At 37.5% G+C, this 23,590-nt stretch overlaps 2 protein-coding genes and 1 long non-coding RNA gene across 4 annotated transcripts in view; 1 reads left to right on the forward strand and 2 right to left on the reverse strand.

The window, feature by feature from the left end:
* Positions 1-620, reverse strand: part of septin15 (septin 15) — a 40,103-nt gene extending 39,483 nt beyond the window's left edge. The window contains exon 1 of one of the 2 annotated variants that reach the window (XM_079808956.1): positions 328-620. In XM_079808956.1, the coding sequence (XP_079665082.1) occupies positions 328-366 (39 nt within the window). In that variant the 5' untranslated portion in view covers positions 367-620. The remainder of the gene's footprint in view (positions 1-327) is intronic. The other variant, XM_079808957.1, reaches the window with a different exon arrangement.
* Positions 621-5,392: 4,772 nt separating this feature from the next.
* Positions 5,393-6,424, reverse strand: LOC307122130. Its single transcript, XR_013816003.1, has 3 exons — positions 6,245-6,424; positions 5,918-6,041; positions 5,393-5,822 (listed from the first exon to the last, which is right to left on the reverse strand). It is a non-coding gene; the product is annotated as an uncharacterized lncRNA (long non-coding RNA).
* A 13,943-nt stretch (positions 6,425-20,367) lies between these two features.
* Positions 20,368-22,883, forward strand: LOC307121827 (uncharacterized protein; the record flags this gene model as incomplete). Its single annotated transcript, XM_079809583.1, has 3 exons — positions 20,368-20,386; positions 22,144-22,233; positions 22,264-22,883. 3 exons carry the CDS (start codon positions 20,368-20,370, stop codon positions 22,881-22,883), a joined length of 729 nt encoding a protein of 242 aa, XP_079665709.1.
* Positions 22,884-23,590: the final 707 nt, after the last annotated feature.

Raw genomic sequence — 23,590 nt, forward strand, 5'->3', positions numbered from 1 at the left:
GTTACTATTTATATAGTGATAAACAGCAAATTAATAAATGCATGTAATTATAGAGTACTAGTTACTAATTGAATATGTACTGGATAACATAACGTTTAAAAATGTACGAGTAGCTATTGGTGAAATAAACTGTATCAAAAATAGATGCTAGTTAGTTTTAAGCAATGGATGTGAATGCGGCTTGCCATAACAGATAGATGATTAGGGGACAGTCACACTAGGAATCAATTCGCCCATCACCATACAAATCCATGAATCAATGAGCCAGATGTGCCTTAAATGTATTTTCTGGACAGCTTTAGATAAATGCATGAATACTGTACTCACTGCAACGCTGGAAACAGCTGAGTCGGGTCTCTCGATCATCGTCCTGTGACAACACCCACTCTGAATCCCAATAGATCAGGCATAAAAGATGAGTCGACTCAGAAAGGGTCGAGTGCAGAAGCGATGATGAACCCTCACGCCTGATTCTGATTTGGATTAAATGAATGGATATTTGTGGGAGGTAAACGTGCACAGGACAAAAACAAGCATGCGAGCATCGGCCGGGGAAAAATGTTACAATGCTGCGAGTATGAAAGGCGATTGTCCTCCTCCTAGAGAAATCAACCTCTATTGGTCAGTGGCTGGCCACTTGTAGTGATGTCATACAATTCCACCCACTCTCGCATTTCATTGGCTCACTGGATGTTTTACAATGGATTGTGGTATTTGTAGTGGCAGGCACGTGGCCGGAGGAAGAGTGAAAAAGATGCCCGTATCTGACGTTGCCTCGACAGATGCATGCGCAATACTTCAAAACAAAATAAAAAAAATAACAAAACAAAATGTGTCAGCAGAGAGATCTCAGACAGTAAAAGAAAAAAGAAAATACTTTTAATTAGGCTATCAACAGACTCGGGAGAGTAGGCTACATTATGAGCCTTGTATGATCTGTAACGTGTGCCCTCTAGTGAAATATTTGAATACTACAGTAGTTGTGATGTATACCAATTAATACTAGCCTATTATTGCCTTAAATAAATAATTTAAAACGTTTGATAACCTTTTGTTCATAAAAAATAACCTCATTAATAAAACAAAAACATTTGCATGATGCTTTTTAGGAAGTTTGCTTGATGAAACACTGGCATCAGTGGAAGGAAATAAATCCAATACTTTTTCAATCAAAATATTTTTAAATTAAAATATTTGAAGTAAATATTAGTTACACTGCTACTTGAAATAATATAATAAAACTGTTGTTTTCCCTAAACTGGGGAAAGTAGACCTAAATATAAAAGGTAGATACTGTAATTGACAATAAAACAAACAAAATCTTAACAAATTATAAATGCTATAAGCAATATTTTTTCATTTACTCTTAATAATAATAATACAGCTCATATAAAGTTTACTTCAGATCAGTAAGGTGTATTATTGACAGATAATGAGATCAACACATTTTAATAGCATTCATTACAATAATAACACTGAGATGTTAAAATACAATAGTTTCATTTTGATGAATCTGAAACAGTTTTCTTGTCTATGTGGTTTACGTACAGCTGGACCCACTTATTATCAGGTTTCACACAGCACTGTTTCTTATGAATTGTTACAAACCTATGAAAGACGAAAACATTTGAACAACATGAATGTGAGTAGTACTAAATGTTAGCAAAATAGTTGTACATCTAACCATATCTAAACCTATGAAGAGGATACTCACACAACTGCTGCTTGTCCAGTAATAAGACTCCAGCACTCTCAGAGGTATTCTGGAACTGCCACTGGTTTCTTCAAAGCAGCAGTTTCTGTTTGCGGACTCAATTTCCCAAGGAGCTGAAAAAGTGATGGGTTCATTATAGCAAAATGTGATTCAACATGTTTTTAGACATACATATGGTTTGAAGATATGAAGAAGGGCTATCCAATATTTCCGAAATAGATAAAGAACTTAAAACTGTTTCAGAATATTTAAATGAAAAATGTTCTCTGGACAATACAACCATGAGGGCGGTGTGCATCTTCCTTTGGCAGGATGGGAGGAAGTGTTGCTGGGGTGGTCATGGAATTGGAGGGGTGATATGTTGAGTGAGATGTTGGGACGGTGCTTGGGTGCTGGGTAGGGCACAGTGAAGGTGGGTCGGTGTGGGAGGCCAAGGGCATGACTGTGGTGAGGGTTGCTTCTGTTGTCACACCATTTCTGTTAATGAGGAGATGGAACAAAAATATGTTTAGTAAAAAACCGAGAGTGGTTCAGAAGCATAAACAGCATAATTGTGGACATATGTTGCATTCAGTGGCAAAGCTCACATTTTTCTCTTTATCTCTTTATCTGGTTTCACACAAAATTGGGTTTTAGGGATTGTGACCCTGAGGGAAAAAAGGTTCACGTTTGAAATGTTGGTTTAAAGTGTTGAAATAATAAACATGTTAAAGCAGCACTAGGTAGGTTTTGCTCTCGGGGTCCCCCTACAGTTGAGAAACAGTATTGTCCTCTACTACTGTCGTAAACTGCATTTATTGACATGACAACCATGATAGCCCTGAACACTGCCGGAGTTCACATGCAGGTGTTCTGCTTGCGTCGCGTGTGAAATGCCTTCATCCCAGGTACAGTGGCATATGTTTCAGCATGTCATATGAATATAATTTCATGGTTTTTATTTTTTTTCAAACGCCAAATGATCGCGATGCTCACGTTTACAAGCCAGCGTCATTATAGTAGCCTAGTCTATTGGTTCCCGTTTTACAGAATCTATACTTCAATTCAATGTTTGAGTGGTAGGTAATAACCATATATCGTCAATATTATAATATCAAGCTACCATAGATGAATCTGCAAATTTGAAAAATCGATTTGCATTATAGCTTGAGGCAAGACAAATAAACCAATATCACAGACATGTTAGGTATCCTAAAATATGATTTTGTACGTCTTACGTATTTACTTGCAAGAATGTAGCCCCTCCTCCTCCAGCTCACGCCAACGAGCAAACGCTGGCCCAATGTTGATCCTCGTCCTGCCTTTAATCCGATCACTTTCTCGTTTCCTCTTTTTGCTCTCCTCCGACAAAACCTTTGCTTTCTTATTTTTCTGTGCTGCTTCGGTCATGACTATAACATTCGGCAAATAAATGATAGTTGGGCTCGTAGTCCGAATTTAAGGAAGTGGTTGAAGTGACGTATATGCCGTAAAGCAGTCGAATTTTGTAGTTCTTTTTTTTTCCCGGGTTACCCGAAACCCGAAGTTTAAAAGTACGATTTTAAATTATACAGACCCCGTCAGGCTATGGCAGACGTGTCATTCAACCTATTGTAAGTCGATGTATCATCACAAGAGGTTTGAAAATATATTATAAAGGTTGAAAAGTTACCTAGTGCTGCTTTAAAAATTATGTTATGTGGAATTGGAAATTAAACAACACCTTTCAGAGACTGGAAGAGCTTGAGCTGTTGGTGAGATACAATGTTACATTTGAGCACAATCCTGTATAGCTCAGCAACTGAGAGATTTTTCAATTTACAAATACTCAAATACAAGACTGTGCTTCAGAAAATGAAGCCTGAAATGCTTTAAAACCTATGTGACCGAAGCGTAGAAGAAACTCACCAGCTGAGGTAAGATGCAGAGCACAGCACAGTATCAGAAACACCATGAAGGTCTTCATTCTCCAGGTATGATACACCTCAAGAAAAGAATATGTGGTGAACTACCAGCAGAAATGGAGATGGTGAATTAGTTTTTGTGTTGAAAGAACCCCTTGTTAATTCTCTGGACCAGTCAATCTTTTCTGAGTAGAAACAACGACTTGTCTCTCAACTCTCTTCCTCTAAATTTGATGTTGTACAAGGTGCTAAAATGTATAAGAGCTGCTCAGTGCATTTCACATAGGAAATAGCTATAATATTTCTATCCCCTATAGGCACCTTAAAACTGACCTTGTGCTCAGATGATGAACCGGAATACTGTTCATTTGTCAGCGTCTGTTTGGATCATGCTAGTGAAAATACACACTCTGAGAAACACCTTGTGTGTTATTGTCTGATATGATTATTTAAAGGTAGAAGTTATTTCCATTAAAAACCAGAGGGTAGACATTTACCTTTGATGTAATATTATTTTTGGCATCTAAAGCTCCCAGGAGCTGCTGGAAAAGGGTAGGGGGTGGAGTAAACATTTTTCAGTTAGTTACATCTTTTAGGAAAATGAAATTATTTCCTTTTTTTTTATCCACTCAATAGTTTAGGAAACCTATGCAAGTTCCTCACATAAGGGATCGTCTGCGTCTGTGGTTGCGCTATATTAACTTTTGTGAATGACCAGAATGCAGCCAATGAGAATATGTTTATATATCAGTGTGTCCCCGCAGCTCCTCGGGCCAAGACATCAGCTACGTTAACAGGTGCAATTCAAAATAGAGTACATTAGTATGGAGCATGGTGAATGCGATTTAACCAAGTAGAACTCAAACATCCTTATTGGTCCTGGAACAATATTCTAATCAACCAATCAGACTTGAGGGATAGGTTTACAATTAAAGGGTTAGTTCACCCAAAAATGAAAATTACCCCATAGCCATCTTAGGTGTAAATGACATTCTTCTTTCAGACGAATTTTGACGAAATTTCCATTCACTGCCATTATGAAGTTTGGATTAGCCAGGACATTTAATTTTCTATTTTTAACTCCAATTGTATTCGCCTGAAAGAAGAAAGTTATATACACTTAGGATGGCTTGAAGGTGAGTAAATCATGGGGTAATTTTCATTTTTGGGTGAACTATCCCTTTACAAAAACATTTTCACCAATATCATTTCCCTCTGATTTTACGGATAAGTTATAGGTAGGGTTAGATTTATGGGTAGAGATAGGGATAGAGCTAGGACTATGTTTTTGGGGGGACTGCAAGAGTCCAGGGAGTGAATTTCAATGGGGGTGCAGTTCCAGTTCACAATGTAGACGACTTCCATCTTCTATCCAGCCTCTAAACAATATGCATGTTTCATTCATAAATATAGCAGGATGTTTTACATCTATTTGTCCCCAACTAAGGTTCCCACAGTGAATCTCAGCCATTAGAGGTCTGGTAATGATGTTTGTGTGCCCTCTAGTGAAATATTCAAATAGTAGTTGTAATGAGTCCTATTCATAATAATTATAGGATTTTTTTTATGTTAAAATGTTCGATAACCGGTTGTTCATAAAATAGCAAAATGTAAAATTATATATATACACACTACCAGTCAAAAGTTTGGACACACTTTCCCAATCTCTTTGATGGGAAAGTGTGTCCAAACTTTTGACTGGTAGTGTATATATTGTATTTGCAGGATGTTTTTTAGGAAGTTTTCTTGGAGACAACACTGGCACCAATGGAACAAAATAAATCAAAGACCTTTTGAAATTAAAATAAATGTTTTTTATTTGAAATATTAGTTACACTAACTGACAGAATCTAATAAAACTTTCACGTATAAATATAAGGACAGATAATTAAATAATGGACAGTAAAACAAAGGAAATCTTAACATTTGACAACTTCTATATGCAATAATATTAATACAGCTCAACACATTTGAATCAACACATTCAAATAAAATACATTATAATAACAACACTCTGAAATGTTACAATACAATATTCCAGGTTGATTTTACAATTTAACTCATATATGGGGGGGGGGGGGTGTATCCGTGTAGATGTAGAAATTTTGTAGAAGGTTCATTTCAGTGAACCTGAAACTCTTTTCTTGTCTATGTGGTTTATGTACCGCTGGACCCACATATTATCAGGTTTCACACAGCGATGTTTCTTATGAATTGTTACAAACCTACGGGAAATGAGAGGCGAAAACATAAAAAAAAAACATGAATGTGAGTAAATGTTAGCAATATATACATCTAAACCTATGGAGAGGATACTCACACAATGTGTCTGCTGGGACAACTGCTGCTTGTCCGGTAATAAGACTCCAGCACTCTCAGAGGTATTCTGGAACTGGTTTCTTCAGAGCAGCATTTTCTCTTTGCAGCCTGACCTTCCTGAGGAGCTGAAAAAGTGAATGATTCACTTGTAAAATGTGATTCAACACATTTTTAAACAGTATATGTTTTTAAAATACAGTTTTTTCAAAAAGAGATAACTAAACAACTGTTAAGGATGGCTTAAGTTTCCTCTGGAAAGGTTTTAATCTGGAGCCTGAAATGCTTTACACATGAAAAAGAAAAAAAGATGTCAGAAGCAGACACTCACCAGCTGAGGTAAGCTGCACAGCACAGCACAGCATCAGAAACACTAACGAAATCTTCAAGATGGTCATCATTCTCCAGGTATGATAAACCACACAAGACTATGTTGTGAGAGTAACTTATCCGCCTGTTTCTCCAGCAACCAATGGGTCCTGACTTACTTCCGGTTTCCGGTATTGTGTTTCCTGTTCAGCGGCTAACCTCTACTAGCGTGCCATGATATCGACAGAGAAGGCAACATTACATTGATTAGAATAAGTTTTGTTTAAATGTTGTTAACATGAGCTCAGGTTCAACTTGTGCCGTTGTTGGTTGCCATAACAATTCAAAAAAATTGAAGATTTTGTCGGAAACGTCTTGCTTCGAACATCAACAACTTCGAAGAAATTGTCCGTGTCCATCGCCCTATGCTTTGCACTCCATGCCAAGGAATGAGGAACGCAAAACAGCGTGGCTTGCAGCTTTGAAACTAAAACACCCTCCAAAGAAAGTGTATGTTTGCTCTTTCCATTTCGTAAAAAAAAAAGCCAACCGAACTGTATCCTGATCCGGAGCTTTACCTGGGCTATGACCGACCTCCTCCGAAGACGAGGAGAAAGCTAGTCCGGCTAACTGTGTCGGAAACGGCTAGCAGCAGCAATGAAGACATCGAAAACAGACCTCGTAAGTTAAACTGTAACTTTACAGTTTATATTTAAATATATATAAACACACCAGTATTTTTTATGTATGTATGTATATATGCATGTATGTATATATGCATGTATGTATGTATGTATGTATGTATGTATATAAGTATGTATGTATATATGCATGTATGTATATATGCATGTATGTATATATGTATATATGTATGTATGCATGTATGTATGTATATATGCATGTATGTATATATGCATGTATGTATATATGTATGTATGTATGTATGTATGCATGTATGTATGTATGTGTGTATATATATATATATATATATATATATATATATATATATATATATATATATATATATATATATATATATATATATATATAAATACTGGTTATATAACGTTGGGCTGGAAACGGAAAATAATAATAATTAATACAAAATGTACATTTACTGGTAAATTATGACATGTTGTACTTCTAGTATTTACTTTCCTACTGTGTAACTTTGGCAATACTTTTGTTTTGGTCAGACTGCTCAGCGGACCTGTCCACAACTGCTTCAGACCAGATCAGCAACTCAAGTTCTGCAACTCCCATTCATCAACAGTTACACTCAGTCCATACACAGTGGGAGGACCCTGCCCGGCAAGATCATAATTACTGCAAGGCCGCCAGCAGAAAAGATGTGCAGGATAAGATGACTCAATGTGATGATATTGCCTACTTTTTGCTTCAATGTAACGCGGATGCTTTGCTCTACACTGGTCTAGATCTAGAAACATTTGACATTTTTGCATCAACACTGGAAGGACATGCCAGTAATTCATTTGCAATGCCTGTTCGAGATCAAGTTCTCATGACACTTATGAAATTAAAAACTAACCGTGTAATAGGTGATCTAAGCAGACAGTTTCATGTATCACTGAGCATGGCTAGCAAGATACTCTCATATTGGATCGACAAACTAGAAGAAGTTTTACGACCTCTAATTCCATGGCTTCCAAGAGAAACTATTTGGGCAACCATGCCTGCAGCCTTCAAGAGGAATTTTCCCAGTACAACATGTATTATAGACTGCAGTGAGAGCCTTTTACAGAAACCCAAAAACCTTGATTCCAGAGGAGAAACATACAGTCATTATTATTCGCATAACACTGTGAAATACCTGGTAGCTGTTGCCCCATGTGGACTAATTATGTTCATTTCTGCAGCATATGGAGGACGATGCAGTGACATGTTTATCACTATGGACTCGGGCATATTGGACTACTTAATGCCTGGAGATGAGGTCATGGCAGATAGAGGCTTTACCATAAAAGACTTGCTGTTTGAGAGAAAGGTGAAGTTAGTAATGCCGTCTTTCACAAAAAAGCGTGGACAGCTAATAGAGGAACAGGTGAAAGAGCAATTCGCCGTTTGAAAGTTTACAAAATACTGTCCCAGGTTGTTCCAATCACTATGGCTCCTAAAATTGACAAGATTCTAAGAGTGTGCGCTGCTCTTGTTAATCTGAGGGAGGATCTTGTGCGAAATTGAAGAGCTAGTTTAATTTGCGGAAATAGCAACATTTTTATTGCCTACATTGTTTAAAATATCACTCAAAAACGAAACATTAAGTGCCATATTACATTGCATTTCAGAAAATGTTTTCTTTAAAAACAATTACCTCAAACTAAGGCATACATTAAACATACATAAACATTACCTTATGTTGTGCATTTTAACTTTCAGAACTACAAGTGTCAACCTGAGACTGATCTGTATATAGGCCTAACAAAGTTTAATGATTTAATGTGATCCATGCATATACAATAGTATTTACAGTATATAATGAACTGATGAAAATTAAATGATACCACAATGGCTAAATGCTTTCAAAAAGTGTAGAGTGTATGTGAACATTTGTTGTTGTACAGCATGTAAATATGTATTTTTCAACTAAATTGGTATACTGTATACTACATTCAATGTTAACAACTTTTCAAATATGACGTGTGAATGTTTTCCTTTTTATATGCCACATGTGCAGATGTTCACTGAACCTTGTCCATTACCTCCATGTATCTTTTATTTAGCTTGAACCGTCCTGCAGCATATTCATGTACAAGCCGAGGTAGCATACGTGAGAAATAAAAACCTCTCAATCGCTTGACTTGCTCCCTCACAAATGCCTCATCATACTGCACGGTAAGGGAAACATGCTCTTTGGGTGTCCAGATCAAAAGGGTAGCAGATTTTAGACCTGTGCAAAACATTGTAAGCTATATTTGCATGTAATATCCCCTACTGCCAGTTTTTTGCAATTGCAGCTCTCCATCTACTAGTTTGACATCACTGCATTTCTGAGTAAGCTGAACAGTAAGTTAGGGCTGATTTGGCACTGGACATTTTACTTCCAGTAGCACACACGAGTCAATGACCCCATCAGGACTGGCAGAGAGCCATGGTTCTTGGACACTCACAACAGTGCCCCTATGAGTAATGCTCATGCCCTCTTCTTTTAGCTCTTGGCAAGCTTTACATTCATTTGCTTTTCCATAGTTAGTTGCATAGTTACCACGAAATGAGGGATATATGTGCATAGAAATTTGTCACTGCTTGTGGTTGCATGGACGGGAACCTTTTTTGCAGAACTTGCTGTAAGTCTGATTTTTCTACAATTGTGCCACAAATCAGAGGCACTTTGTTCTCTGGTTTCTAATTCTAATTGAGCTGCTTGGGCATCACTAACTTCAACGTATGCCTGGTAGAATGCCTTGCATGAATTACAGCTAAGCTCGTTATTGTGTATCTGATGTGGCTGAAGAAATTTGTCATGAACTGCACTGTAACTAGCGCTAGGTTGTTCTGCTGATGGTGAGGCATTATAACACTTCCCAATTAAAGTGTTCTTTAGGACAAAAAGTGGTTGGAGGGGGGCTTTGTCCACACTGTCTCTGAAATCTTTGTGACATATGATGTGGTGTATTTGGGAGTGGTTGACTGGCTACAGCCCTACAGTTAACACTGTATTGCTGTTCTGCCTTGTGGTGCCTGAAGTTAATCTGACTCAGACGTTTAGGCTCAAGGTTCTTTGATGTCCCTGCATTCCACCTGCGCTGCTCATCTGTACATGCAAGCCCTGTCTTTCCACCAATCACTGCATTTTGCACCTGCAATAATGGCATCATTGTCAATACTGTCTTGGTTATTTATTCACTTACTATTAACATTGCTATTATTAATACAAAGACAGTAAGCATGAACATAAGTATATTAAATTACAAGTGTAAAAGTAAATTTTGTCAAGTGCTGTGCATATGTAGTTTTTTTATTTTTACCTTCCATAGAATAGCTGCTGCATGGCTACATGACTTCCCTAACCCGGCAATGCAAGAGCAGCCGACTGTCTCAATGACTCCACTTTCCCTCAGCATTACCCATGCTGTATGTTTAGCTTTATTGACACTCTGACTGGGCTCTACTGCTGCCTTCAAAAATATAAAACCGCTGTGTTTCTTCAACAATACTGTACCTATTTTGTTACTATGCAAGTAAGTATATGCTTCTGTGCTTTTGTAATTACGCAATTCTTCGCCGTCAACACCTTCAGAAAATAAAAGGTAATTAACAACGTCGATGTAGCTAACATCGGGCCATTGCTTCATGTCATCTAACCAGTCCGTCAGACGGGATGGATGAGGGACTGTTACAGTACTGTCATCACGACTTGTTAAAACATCCATAGTGTGTATCCATCTCCGTTTTTTGTCCATTTGTGCGTCATCCATGGAGAAACACCGGCGTTTACAGCAAACAAGATAGCGAGCTACAAGCTATCAAACGTACACAAGCTTCGAACCGGAAAAGGACAACCGACTTCCGGTTCAAACCCGCTATGAGTCATGGGTAATTTCGCTAACCAGGAAAAAGGTGGATACGGTGAACTGCCAGCACTCCATTATATAGAGACAGCGAATTAGTTTTTTGTGTTGAAAGAAATCCCCAATATGCTGATTCTCTGGACCAGTGACGCAGCCTTTTCTAAGTACGGCACTTGTCTCTGAACCCTCTTCCTCTTTTCTTGAAGGTGTTGCTATATGTGCTAAAAATGCAGCTAATGCATTCACGTAAATACCCTATTTCAATTCAAATGACCTTCCACAGGCTCCTTAAAATAATGCAGTTGCGCTTCAGAGCTATACCACGTATTGATAAAGTTTCCCATAGTTTTCAGCAGCTTTTAATAATAATCAACTAGATTTGTTGGTGAGAAATAAAATTAATTTACAGCTAAATCTATATATTATCCAATGTGTTTCACAGAAACAAAATACAGATAGCAAAGATAAACAATACATGTTTCTCTCTGAATTGTAACTGCCATTAGTTACCTTTATGGTTTATAATACTGACTGCATTACTAGTTTTCTGATGATATTCAGTTACATCCAATGAAAATTCACAATGTGGAAATTAATCAAGCCTCATATTTTGGTATTATGATAGATTCTGATCTGTCATGGTCTCCTCGTGTAGAATTTCTCTGTAAGAAGACAGAACAGATCTTTTGGAGCAAATAATTAGTGTTATTTTGTATTGCAGTATGACCTGGTTTAATAGCTTGTCTGTAAACCTAAATCTTATTTAAAATCAAATGATTCATATTCAAAATTATTCAGTTTATTCTTTTGATTGATGACTTTAATTATTCCTTTTTATGAATCTTTATCTCTTCTTTAGTGATTGATAGCGACACTATATTGCCAAAAGTATTGGGACACCCCTCCAAATCACTGAATTCAGGTGTTTCAATCACTTCCATGGCCACAGGTGTATAAAGTCAAGCACCTAAGCATGCAGACGCTTCTACAAACATTTGTGAAAGAATGGGTCGCTCTCAGGAGCTCAGTGAATTCAAGCGTGGTACTGTTATAGTTTTACACCTCTGCAATAAGTGCATTCATGAAATTTCCTCACTACTAAATATTCCATGGTCAACTGTTAGTGGTATTAATTAGGCTATAACAAAGTGAAAGCAATTGGGAACAACAGCAACTCAGCCACGAAGTGGTAGGCCACGTAAAATCACAGAGTGGGGTCAGCGCATGCTGAGGTGCACAGTGCGCAGAAGTCCCCAACTTTCTTCAAAGTCAATAGCTACAGACCTCCAAACTTCGTGTGGCCTTCAGATTAGCTCAAGAACAGTGCGTAGAGAGCTTCATGGAATGGACTCTAAAGCAGTGGAGACGTGTTCACTGGAATGACCAATCATGCTTCTCTGTCTGGCAATCCGATGGACGAGTCTGGGTTTGGCAGTTGCCAAGACTTGCCTGACTGCATTGTGCTAAGTGTAAAGTTTGGTGGAGGGGGTATTATGTTGTGGGGTTGTTTTTCAGGGGTTGGGCTTGGCCCCTTAGTTCCAGTGAAAGCTTCAGCATACCAAAATATTTTGGACAATTTCATGCCCCCAAATTTGTGGGAACTGTTTGGGGATGGCCCCTTACTGGTCCAACATGACTGCGCACCAGTGCACAACGCAAGGTTCATAAAGACATGGATGAGCGAGTTTGGTGTGGAGGAACTTGACTGGCCTGCACAGAGTCCTGACCTCAACCCGATAAAACACCTTTGGGATGAATTAGAGGTGAGACTGTGAGCCAGGCCTTCTCTTCCAACATCAGTGCCTGACCTCACAAATGCGTTTCTAGAAGAATGGTCAAATTCCCATAAACACACTCCTAAACCTTGTGGAAAGTCTTCCCAGAAGAGTTGAAGCTGTTATAGCTTCAAAGGGTGGGCCAACTCCATATTAAACCCTACGGATTAAGAATGGGATGTCATTAAAGTTCATGTACATGTAAAGGCAGGCGTCCCAAGACTTTTGGCAATATAGTGTATTCATTTAATCATCATTAATTATTATTCTTTTACATGTTATTGACTTCTTTAATCATTTTCTACTATATGCTCTGATATGTTTGTTTCTTTCCAAATGTAAGAGCTTTGGTGTCTCGTCTTTACTGTACGAGCGGGAGGGTGTATTTTCCCTTGATTACGTGATGTACCTTTGTTTCGAAATATAATCTGTTTCCATCGCCGCAGATATGAGAGTCTCTTAAAGGTGACAAACCACATCTATTTTTGTCTCTCTTTGCAACTGTAGCATTTGACTCTAGCATGTGACATAAACGTCTGTTTGACCTTTTCTTATCAGACCAAAACACAAGTTTAGGAAGATGCAAGTTTCCTGCATATATATTCTATGTTATTATTTTGTACTTTTGCTACTCCTCTTCCTCTGCAAATATCTTACTTCTTTTGGATCCTTCTTCCTATATACTATCTATTAGATACAGTACTTTGGATTTTATTGTAAACTATAGAATAAAATGTATCTTATTTTAGTTTTTCTGTTTTGTTAATTTTCATATATAATTAATTAGTTGTCTTTATAATTTTACGTTTACTTGATGATGAATCCTCACGCCTGATTCTGATTTGTACGGTGGCCCAGTAGTGCACAACACAACGAAATGTAAAAAGCATACATAAATCCACAACACAACGAAAAAGCCCCAACACAAAGAAATAAAGCCACAACATAACGGAATCAAGCCACAACACAATAAAATCAAGCCACAACACAACGAAAAAGCCACAACACAACGGAAACGCTCCCGACCACTAGGGGACTCTCGGGGTGCGGTAAAGTTAGTTTTCCTTCTATAGATTCGCCACGCCAGTCTTACAAATATTTAAACACTACGTGCATTATAGATGCATATTTATATATTTATTACGAGAACGTTTTGACCCGCTGCCACAGCGCTAAGGGAATGTCTGCCAATTCCTCCAAGTTGAAACTTAATTTTCAAATTCCAATGTTGTGTTGTACATTACTAAGTCAGTTAATACAATCAAGCTGTGGAATTTTAACATGTCTGTTTTTAAATGTTAAAAGTAATTTTAATTAATACAATACGTTTCAAACACTTGGTGGAATTGGCAGATGTTCCCTTAGCGCCGTGGTATCGGGTCAAAGAAAGCGTTCTCTTGCATAAATATGCAGCTATAATGGATGTAGGTGATTTTGAATTAATATTTAATGTCTATAAACAATGGTTAGCCTACATGCTGTTAAAACTAATTGTGTTATTGATATCTTTGTAAGATTGCAGATTCTATAGAACAGTGGCAACTTTACCGCGCTCCGAGTGCCCCCGAGTGGTTGGGAGCATTCCCTTTGTGTTGTGGCTTGATTTCGGTGTGTTGTGGCTTTTTTGTTGTGTTGTGGCTTGATTCCGTTGTGTTGTGGCTTGTTTCCATTGTGTTGTGGCTTTTTCGTTGTGTTGTGGCTTGATTTCTTTGTGTTGTGGCTTGTTTTCGTTGTGTTGTGAACTTATGTTTGCTTTTTATATTGCGTTGTGTTGTGCACTATACTGGGCCACCGTAGATTTGGACTAAATTAATGGATATTTACTAGACTGGATAAACCCAGCCCGATCTGCCAGCAATTTGATTTTGCCCTGCAGCTCAGGCTGGAAACCTGTACATTTTTCTATTCTGCTTCCGTTACAAATCTGCAGGGACCAATCACAAACCGGCTTATCCACCTGGCACGCTATTGGCGGTTTTAACACGATGACGAATAGAGAATCGACAGATCATTGGTCTGATTGGTTCAAGGACTATCCAATTGCGTACAGAGTCTTTTGAACTATGCCCGTTGATCCCGCCTCTTGTGCAGTAGGAAATACAGAGCAGACTCTCCAGACTAATTCAATCTTAAAAGACTGAGCTGGTGATAAGATATTTATGGGAGGTAAACGTGCACAGGACAAAAACAAGCATGCGAGCATCGGCCAGAGAAAAATGTTACAATGCTCCGAGCATGAAAGGCGATTGTCCTCCTCCTAGAGAAATCAACCTCTATTGACTGGCCACTTGGTGATGTCATAGAATTCCACCCACTTGCATTTCATTGGCTCACTGGATTTTACTATGGATTGTGGTTTTTGTAGTGGCAGGCACTCGGACGGAGGAAAAATGAAAAATATGTAGTATTTGACTTTGCCTCGGCACGGCAGATGCATATGCATATGCAATATTAAAAAAATGTAAAAATAATATATACAGTATATGTCAGCATCGAGAGCTCAGACAGGAAAAGAGAAAAGGGGGAAATATTTGTAATTACCCACACATGCCCTCTAATGAACTACTTTAGTAGCTTCAATCTATAAATAGGACATTCTATTGCCTTTAGAAAAAGAATGTTAATATACAGCAAAACATGGCACAAGACCAAGACAGGAAATCACCAATAAAAAAAAAGTCCTCACACAAGACAGGGGAACACAGGCTGGGATCTTGACACCTGCAATATAGTATTGTAAGATTTCAGAGTTATTATTATTTTAATAAACTGTGTTCATCTGATTATCTCTCAATAATAAACCTTACTGATCTAATGTAAACTTTGAATGAGCTGTATTATTATTGCTAATTTGGTAACACTTTACAATAAGGTTAATATATAGCTAACATTAGCTAACTACATTAGTTAACATGAACTAATGATGAACCACACTTTTGTATTTATTAAGCATTTATTTATCTTTGTTAACATTTACTAATGCATTATTAAAATCTTGTCATTAAAATCATTACTTAATGCACTGTGACAAAGATGAACTAACGCTGAACAGAGGTGTTGTTCATGGTTAGTACATGTTAACTAATGCATTAACTAATGTTAACCTTATTGTAAAGTGTTACCGCTAATTTTAATATAGAGAAAATTGAATATTGTCATATGTTAAGATTTTTCATGATTAAAGTATCTGTATCTTTAGGTAACTTGACAGTTTTATTAGATTATGTCAAGTAGCAGTTAGTGTAATATTCACTGAAAAACATTTTAAATAAAAAAATATATATGACATAAAAACACATAGTCTATTTTAATTTTAAAAAGTTGTAGTATTTAGTATTTAATTCCATCGATGCCAGTGTAGTAAACTTCCGTAAAAAGCATCCAGCTATTTTTTTATTTTATTTATGGAGTCTATTTATAAACAAGGTTCTCAAGGTTATCATTTTGATGGAATGACAGTCCGGGGTGGCGTGCCCTCTGGTGGTAATCACAGGGCACTCTCACTGGTGATCATGACAGCAGGTTTATTTCACAATTTTACTCATATGTACGGGGGGGTATGTATCTGTGTAGATGTAGAAATTATGTTACATTTCGTTGAATTTTAAGCACTTTTCTTGGGATGATTCATTTAATTGTTTTATCCGCTGTGTAATTTGAAGATACATTTAAAAGGAAATATATTTAAAGGGTTAGTTCACCCAAAAATGAAAATTCTGTCATTAATTACTTACCCTCATGTCGTTGGACACCCGTAAGACCTCTGTTCATCTTTGGAACACAAATGAAGATATTTTAGCTGAAATCCGATGGCTCGGAAAGGCCTCCATTGGCACAATGCACTTTACACTCTCAAGACCTATAAAAGGTACTAAAGACGTCATTACAATCCATCTCACTACAGTGCAGGTTCTACAATAACTTTATAAAGCGGCGAGAATAGTTTTTGTGCGCAAAAAAACCCTAAATAACGACTTATATAGTGATGACCGATTTCAAAATAATGCATCAAGAAGCTTCGAAGCGTTATGAATCAGTGAGTCGATTCAGCGGTTTGGATCGCCAAAGTCACGTATTTCAGCAGTTTGACACGCGATCCGAATCATGATTCGACTCGCTGATTCATAACGCTTCGAAGCTTCATGATGCATTGTTTTGAAATCGGTCATCACTATAAGTCGTTATTTAGGGGTTTTTTGCGCACAAAAACGATTCTCGCTGCTTTATAAAGTTATTGTAGAACCTGCACTGTAGTGAGATGGATTGTAATGACGTCTTTAGTACCTTTTATGGGTCTTGAGAGTGTAAAGTGCATTGTGCCAATGGAGGCCTTTCCGAGCCATCGGATTTCAGCTAAAATATCTTCATTTGTGTTCCGAAGATGAACGGAGGTCTTACAGGTGTCGAATGACATGAGGGTAAGTAATTAATGACAGAATTTTCATTTTTGGGTGAACTAACCCTTTAATGATTCCTAAACAAAAAGACTTCAGAAATAAATACTAGTATGTATTATTATGAAAGATCACTATGAGAAGACACCTTAAATCCACTTTTATTATTAAAAGTCATTTTAATGTCCACAAAACACTATACAACAACTTCAAATTTGCGTAAGAAAATGTTTTCGATGCAGCTGGTGTACAATGTAAGATAATTGAAACAAAAGAAATATTAATAATAACATTTATTATAGATTAATAAAAAGCATTGTAGAGAAACAATAGGACAATAAGTCAGAACATTTTTCTCCATTAAATAGATATTTAGACTGTAGTGCTTGGAGTCTTTGCTGTAGCTGTAGCTGTTGTTCTGTTTCTCTTGTTCACTTCAGCAATATGGTCGCTCACCCAGGACGTCTTTGGATGTACACAGAACTCCTTTCCGATAACTGTCCGAAACCTGAGGCCAAAAAAAAGTAAAAGATCTGATCAGATTGAATCGTTGAGTTGGATTCTGGAAATCTTCAGAGGACACTTACACAATAGCTGATATGGGACAGCGGCTGCTGGTCCGGTAAAAAGACACCACTCGTTTCAGAGGAATTTTAAAACTGTAGAACTGGAAACAGCATGTTGATCCAGATTCAAGTGCTATAGGACCTGAAAGTGTTTCATAAAACATTTCAAAAGGTTTCACCTTTAAACTTAATAAACACACAGTAAATGCATTTATGGACATATGCTGATGGAATAAAATAGACTGTTGGAGGTTGCCCAAAATGAATTGCATTATAATAGCACAAATAACTTGAAGTATATAATGTCAGATCATTACTTACCACTTGAAGTCATCTGAAGAGAGCAGAAGAGCAGCAGGAGCAGCAGAGACATCAGATTCCTCATTCTTCAGGAGAATCGGCTCACACGTTTCAGCCCTTCGTGAGTCTGGTCTGAAAGTGTTTACCGAATGACATCTGTGTCCCGTTATATATTGAAGGTGAGAAGTTCATTGACTAGACATTCAGAACTCTGTCTGTGACATGAGGATCAATATCTGTTCCCTTTTTGTCTGTCCCTTACAGACAATTACACAAAAAAAAAAAATTCTTATGTTTTGGCTCTGGGAGAATAATGATGTAATAAATATTTTTAATAGATACATGTGCAGTTTTGTGCAGGTATTCTGCAAGTGGCTAATTACAAACAGATTTAGAGTCAATATCTCTGCACTCTTAAAAATAATACGGAAAATTATGTTAAATTAATACAGTACATTGTGCCCTATTTTTACGGATTTGCTGAACTTGCACAAAAAAACAACACCAAATTTAGGCATTTGGTTCCCCTTTTGAGTGTCGTGGCAAAGCATGCTGGGAAATAGAAATCCAAGCCAAGTTTCGGTTCAATTTAATTTTGTCTAAATTAAAAGAAACAAGTTCATAAAACTCAAAACAATGAAACAATTCAGACTTAAAATGTGTCTGTTTTGAGGACTCAAAATAAAAAGTTCTAAATACTCAAACAAGTTCATTTGTTTGAACTAATGTGTTTAATTTGAGTTGGCTCTACTCAAACCAATGAATTATTTTGAGCATTAGGGTTTACAGTGAGCCTGTGTGCATATTTCAAAACATCTGAAGACATGGTAGCTTTGTGAGAGGAACAGAATGAAACTCATTGTTTATTAGAAATATTGCCTTGACATTCTTATTTTATTATAGCATGATCACCATTCAATTACATTTTAAGTAAAGGGGATCTTGAACATTCAGCGATTAATTTTTATTTTATTTTTGTTTAAAGGAACTCTTTCACGTTTTGAAAGACATGCCGGTGAGTAAATAATCAAATAATTGTGTTTTTTAGTTGAACTCATTTTAAAAGGAACCCAAGTGAAAGCAAATATATTCTGAGAAAACATTTCAGAGTGTCATGCAGAGGGTAACTTCATAGATAATCGTAATATATATTCAAGTAAATGCACTTCTGAGGATCAACATATCATGGTTTGAGCTGTTTCCATTCCTCATCCTCTTTCTACTTCTGTTTCTCCTCTGCGTAAGAAAGGGTCCAATTCATGTTTTCTTCAAATTGCCTTGCTCAGCATTCACAGGGGCAAATATTCTTAGAAAGAGCGGATGTCCATCAGGCATTTATGCGCATTCGTAATGGTTTTCATTAGTTTTTTTTTTTAGACTTGACTTTCCCCTTCTGCTTAATATCTTTAATACGGAACGCCTAAATGGACATGTTAAAGGAAAAAATATGTGATGGGAAGAAAAATTACGTCGATGTTTTGCGTTTTGCAAGCAAACATAAAGTTTCTCTGGGAAAGCAAAACTTTGGCAAGTGAACACATTTTTATTCCCATCTCATATTTTTCTATCGTCCCTTTAGGAGCTCTGTACTTTTCTAGTTTAATAACTAGACCATACTCATAACTGTGAAAATAATTTCAATGGAAAAACAAATTTTTGACACAGAGAGACAGTGTTTTCACGCTGAGAAGGGAGGAAGTAGATTTCTTGTGAATGGAATATATGATCTTGCATCATTAAAATCACCTCCTCAGCATTTTCTTACGTTCACGTATTTCACTGCTTTGTATTGCGTCACAATTGCAGCTCTTTATTGTAGTGCGCTGTAGTATCTTAGACTGCAACACACTGAACATTTTGCTCAAGATCGGCCTTGCTAGTGTCAAATTAAGGGAGAATTTTAAGCTTTTGCATCGGGGGCATTTACTCCATTTTCAACTAAAAACGGAAAACCTGCTATGTCTTTTGGCCATTCTTTTTCACGACAACATTGTTTTGGGGGGCATGAAAATGCAAACTTTTGAAAATGGGTTTCAAAGTGCAAGTTTTTGAAAACAAAATCGTTATCGTCTCCTTGTCAAGTACACATTTGTGAAAACGGAGACGTCATGCACATGCGTATTACATGTTCAGTCTATATTGTAGGCGCTTTGCGTTTCTTTACAAAGGGACATTGCCAACCAATGGCTTCGCCTGGATAATACAGCATTTTTAGTTGTTTCGGGGATCTGTGTGAACGGGCATCGTTTTGACAATGTTATCATCTCTACGCAGAACTTTTCAAAAATGCTAAGGAAAGACGTTTCTGTTTCCCTCATAACAAACCAATTTCCATAACATGATGCATATTAGACAGCAATAAAATGATTAATAATGAAGGGGTGACACACAGTAAAAAAAATGTCTATGTATTTTTATTGTTGTGCTCCTCAAACCATTCCTGAACCATTTTTGCTTTGTGGCAGGGTGCATTATCCGGCTGAAAGAGGCCACAGCCACCCGGGAATACCATTTCCATGAAAGGGTGTACATGTTCTGCAACAATGCTTAGGTAGGTGGTACATGTCAAAGAAACATCCACATGGAAGGCAGGACCCAAGGTTTCCCATCAGAACATTGCCCAAAGCATCACACTGCCTGCCAGCTTGCCTTCTTCATCTACGTGATGTAAAAGAAAAGCGTTTGGAAATGTGCCGATTTACCTAGAGACCTACTAGTGCACAGTATTGTCAGTATTGACTGTGGAGGAAGACAGATGTGTCTTTCAGTGTACCAAATCAAAGAAAGCCAGTAGTTTGTCTGTAAATCTAAATCTAAATTATTTAAAGGGTTACCCGGTAGTATATTCGAATGATCGTACTTTCCCCCTCATGCCCCCCTGAGACGAGAGAATTATGCATTTTATTTCTGGAAACAAATCTTAAATCCCAAAGGATTTTTTGGCCAGAGGCTAGAGACTACAGCCAGTAGAAGGAGCTAGTTACGCATGTTATCAACCCGCCCATAGGGGTGGGATCTCACTCACAGAATGTAAATGCGCACGGCCGCTCGGCGTAGTGCGGAGCAAAGCGAGTGTTTCAACTTTTCAATGAATTCCTGTGAAAGTTAAACTTCCAAAAAAACGTGTCGCGCTTACCTCAGCTCTGCTCTGCTCTTCTCTCGTGATGAATGAAATCTGACTCCTGCTGCATCTGTGGCATGATTTTTGTTCGGCTCACTCACACTTTATTGAAAAGACACGTTCAGTTTTTAATTGTAGTGTCTGTTCTCTAACTGAACAAAATTATTTAATTACTATGAAAATCCAAACAACGGTGGGGGCGGTGTCATGGTGGGCAAGTGATAACCAGTAGCTGTAGCTTTGGGAGTGGCCTCGTTGGGCAGCGAAGCAAGTGCATTCTGGGAGTTGTTGTCTTTCATCCACTTGAGACAAACACCAATTTTCTGTCTTTTCTCAGTCTAAAAGGCACCAAATTCAAAAATAATTTCACATTTCTAATTCTACTACATAAATGACTCATTCATTTAAATACACATTCATCTTCCCAGCGCTGAAGTACCCCTTTAAGCAAGTTCGTATTTGTGCAAAGATCATTGGCTTACCACTGGGACAATCTCTTCAGATAGATCACAACTCAAGTATGATCAGAGTGGCTCGTAGTGCTTCTTCTGATCCCTCACATGTATTACAGTGAGCATGAACTTCTAACATCAAATAGGCATTTTAGAGCCCTCAGTATAATTGGACTAAAAAACTCTTTGCATTAGACTATTTAACCAGGAACAGTTCTGTGATAAATTAGAGTTTATTTTTTGGAGTATGTTTTGTATGAACAGCATGTCTTGTGTTGTAAATGTTGTAAATGGAATATATATGTAAATTGAGTGGGTATACACATGAAGCTGACCTTATCGATGCAAAATGAATTTCCGTGAAAACTAACAATAAAGTTGTATTGCATCAAATATTTATTGTATTTATATTTATTTTTTCGATTTTTTTGTATTACATTTACATTTATGCATTTTGCAGACGCTTTCATCCAAAGCGACTTACATTGCATTCAAGGTACACATTTTACATTTTGTCAGTTCTTGATATTACCCATCTACTTTTACTACTGAACTACTAAATGCCATTTAGATAAAAAGATTGCTTTAAAAAAAACATCACTACATTATAATAATTTATATTTTATTAAAAAAGTCCAATCAATTAAATCAATAAATTATTTTACTAGGAAATATTTTCACATACACATCAAAAATAGTGGTCAGATATGCGATATGAAATGCAGAGTTCAAATGGGAACAGTGGAGTTTCTTGAGACTGTGGGGCTCTGAGTCTTTGCTGTAGTAGCAGTTGTTGCAGCAGAAGCTGTTTTTGTTGTTGCAGCAGTTGTTGTTGATGTTGTTGCAGCAGTTGTTGTTGATGTTGTTGCTGCAGGTGTTGTTGATGTTGATGTTGTTGCAGCAGGTGTTGTTGATGTTGATGTTGTTGCAGCAGCAGGTGTTGTTGATGTTGATGCAGCAGGTGTTGTTGATGTTGATGTTGATGCAGCAGGTGTTGTTGATGTTGATGTTGTTGCAGCAGGTGTTGTTGATGTTGTTGCTGCAGGTGTTGTTGATGTTGATGTTGTTGCAGCAGGTGTTGTTGATGTTGATGTTGTTGCAGCAGCAGGTGTTGTTGATGTTGATGCAGCAGCAGGTGTTGTTGATGTTGGTGTTGTTGCAGCAGGTGTTGTTGATGTTGATGTTGATGCAGCAGGTGTTGTTGATGTTGATGTTGTTGCAGCAGGTGTTGTTGATGTTGTTGCAGCAGGTGTTGTTGATGTTGTTGCAGCAGGTGTTGTAGATGTTGTTGCAGCAGGTGTTGTAGATGTTGTTGCAGCAGGTGTTGTAGATGTTGTTGCAGCAGGTGTTGTTGATGTTGGTGTTGTTGCAGCAGGTGTTGTAGATGTTGTTGCAGCAGGTGTTGTTGTTGTTGATGATGTTGTGGCAGCAGCAGATGTTGTTCTTTTGTCCACTTTAGCAATATGGCCGTTCACCCAGGTGGCCTCTGGATCTACACAGAACTTTTTCCCTGAAATCATCTGAAACCTGAGGAGAAAAGTACAAGAACAAGATTTAGATCAAAGTGTTTCTTTAATGGAGAGTCTCATTCATGTTCACTTTGCAGTTTGAAAATGAAATAATGTCTAAGATGACACTCACACAATGGCTCGTCTGGGACAGTCACTGCTGGTCCAGTAGAAAGACTTCACCAGTTTCACAGGAACCTTCACATTAGTGAACTCTCCACAGCAATTTGAATGTACCTCAAATGCAAGGGGAGCTGAAATTTTAAGACATGCAAAATATCACAAATCTATACCATAATAGTGCCAACAACAAAAAAAATTATGAATAAAATCATTACAGCTATATTTGTAAATTCCCTAATCCAACAAATGAAGCTAAACCTGCCATAAATCATCTGAAAGCAATCCATTTTATCTTAAATAAAAACCAAAGAGTCCTCACCGCTTGAAGTCATCTGCACAGAGCCGAAGAGAACCAGGACCAGCAGAAACATCAGGCTTCTCATTCTTCAAGATGTTTGTTCACAATGACAGAAAGAATCTGTAGAGCTTGAAGATCTCAGAGCTGATGTGTCCAGAATAATGTCTGAGCTCCTTCTTATACACAGTAGGAGAGGAATTCCTCAAAAAGACATTCATGTAAATCCATTTCTGAGTATGAACATTGTGAGACGCAAGTTGTTTTTAGCTCTTCCTTTCCTTCATCCTCTTTCTGCTTTGTTG

This window comes from Gobio gobio (assembly GCF_949357685.1).
Source record: "Gobio gobio genome assembly, chromosome: 25".
Taxonomy (NCBI): Eukaryota; Metazoa; Chordata; class Actinopteri; order Cypriniformes; family Gobionidae; genus Gobio; species Gobio gobio.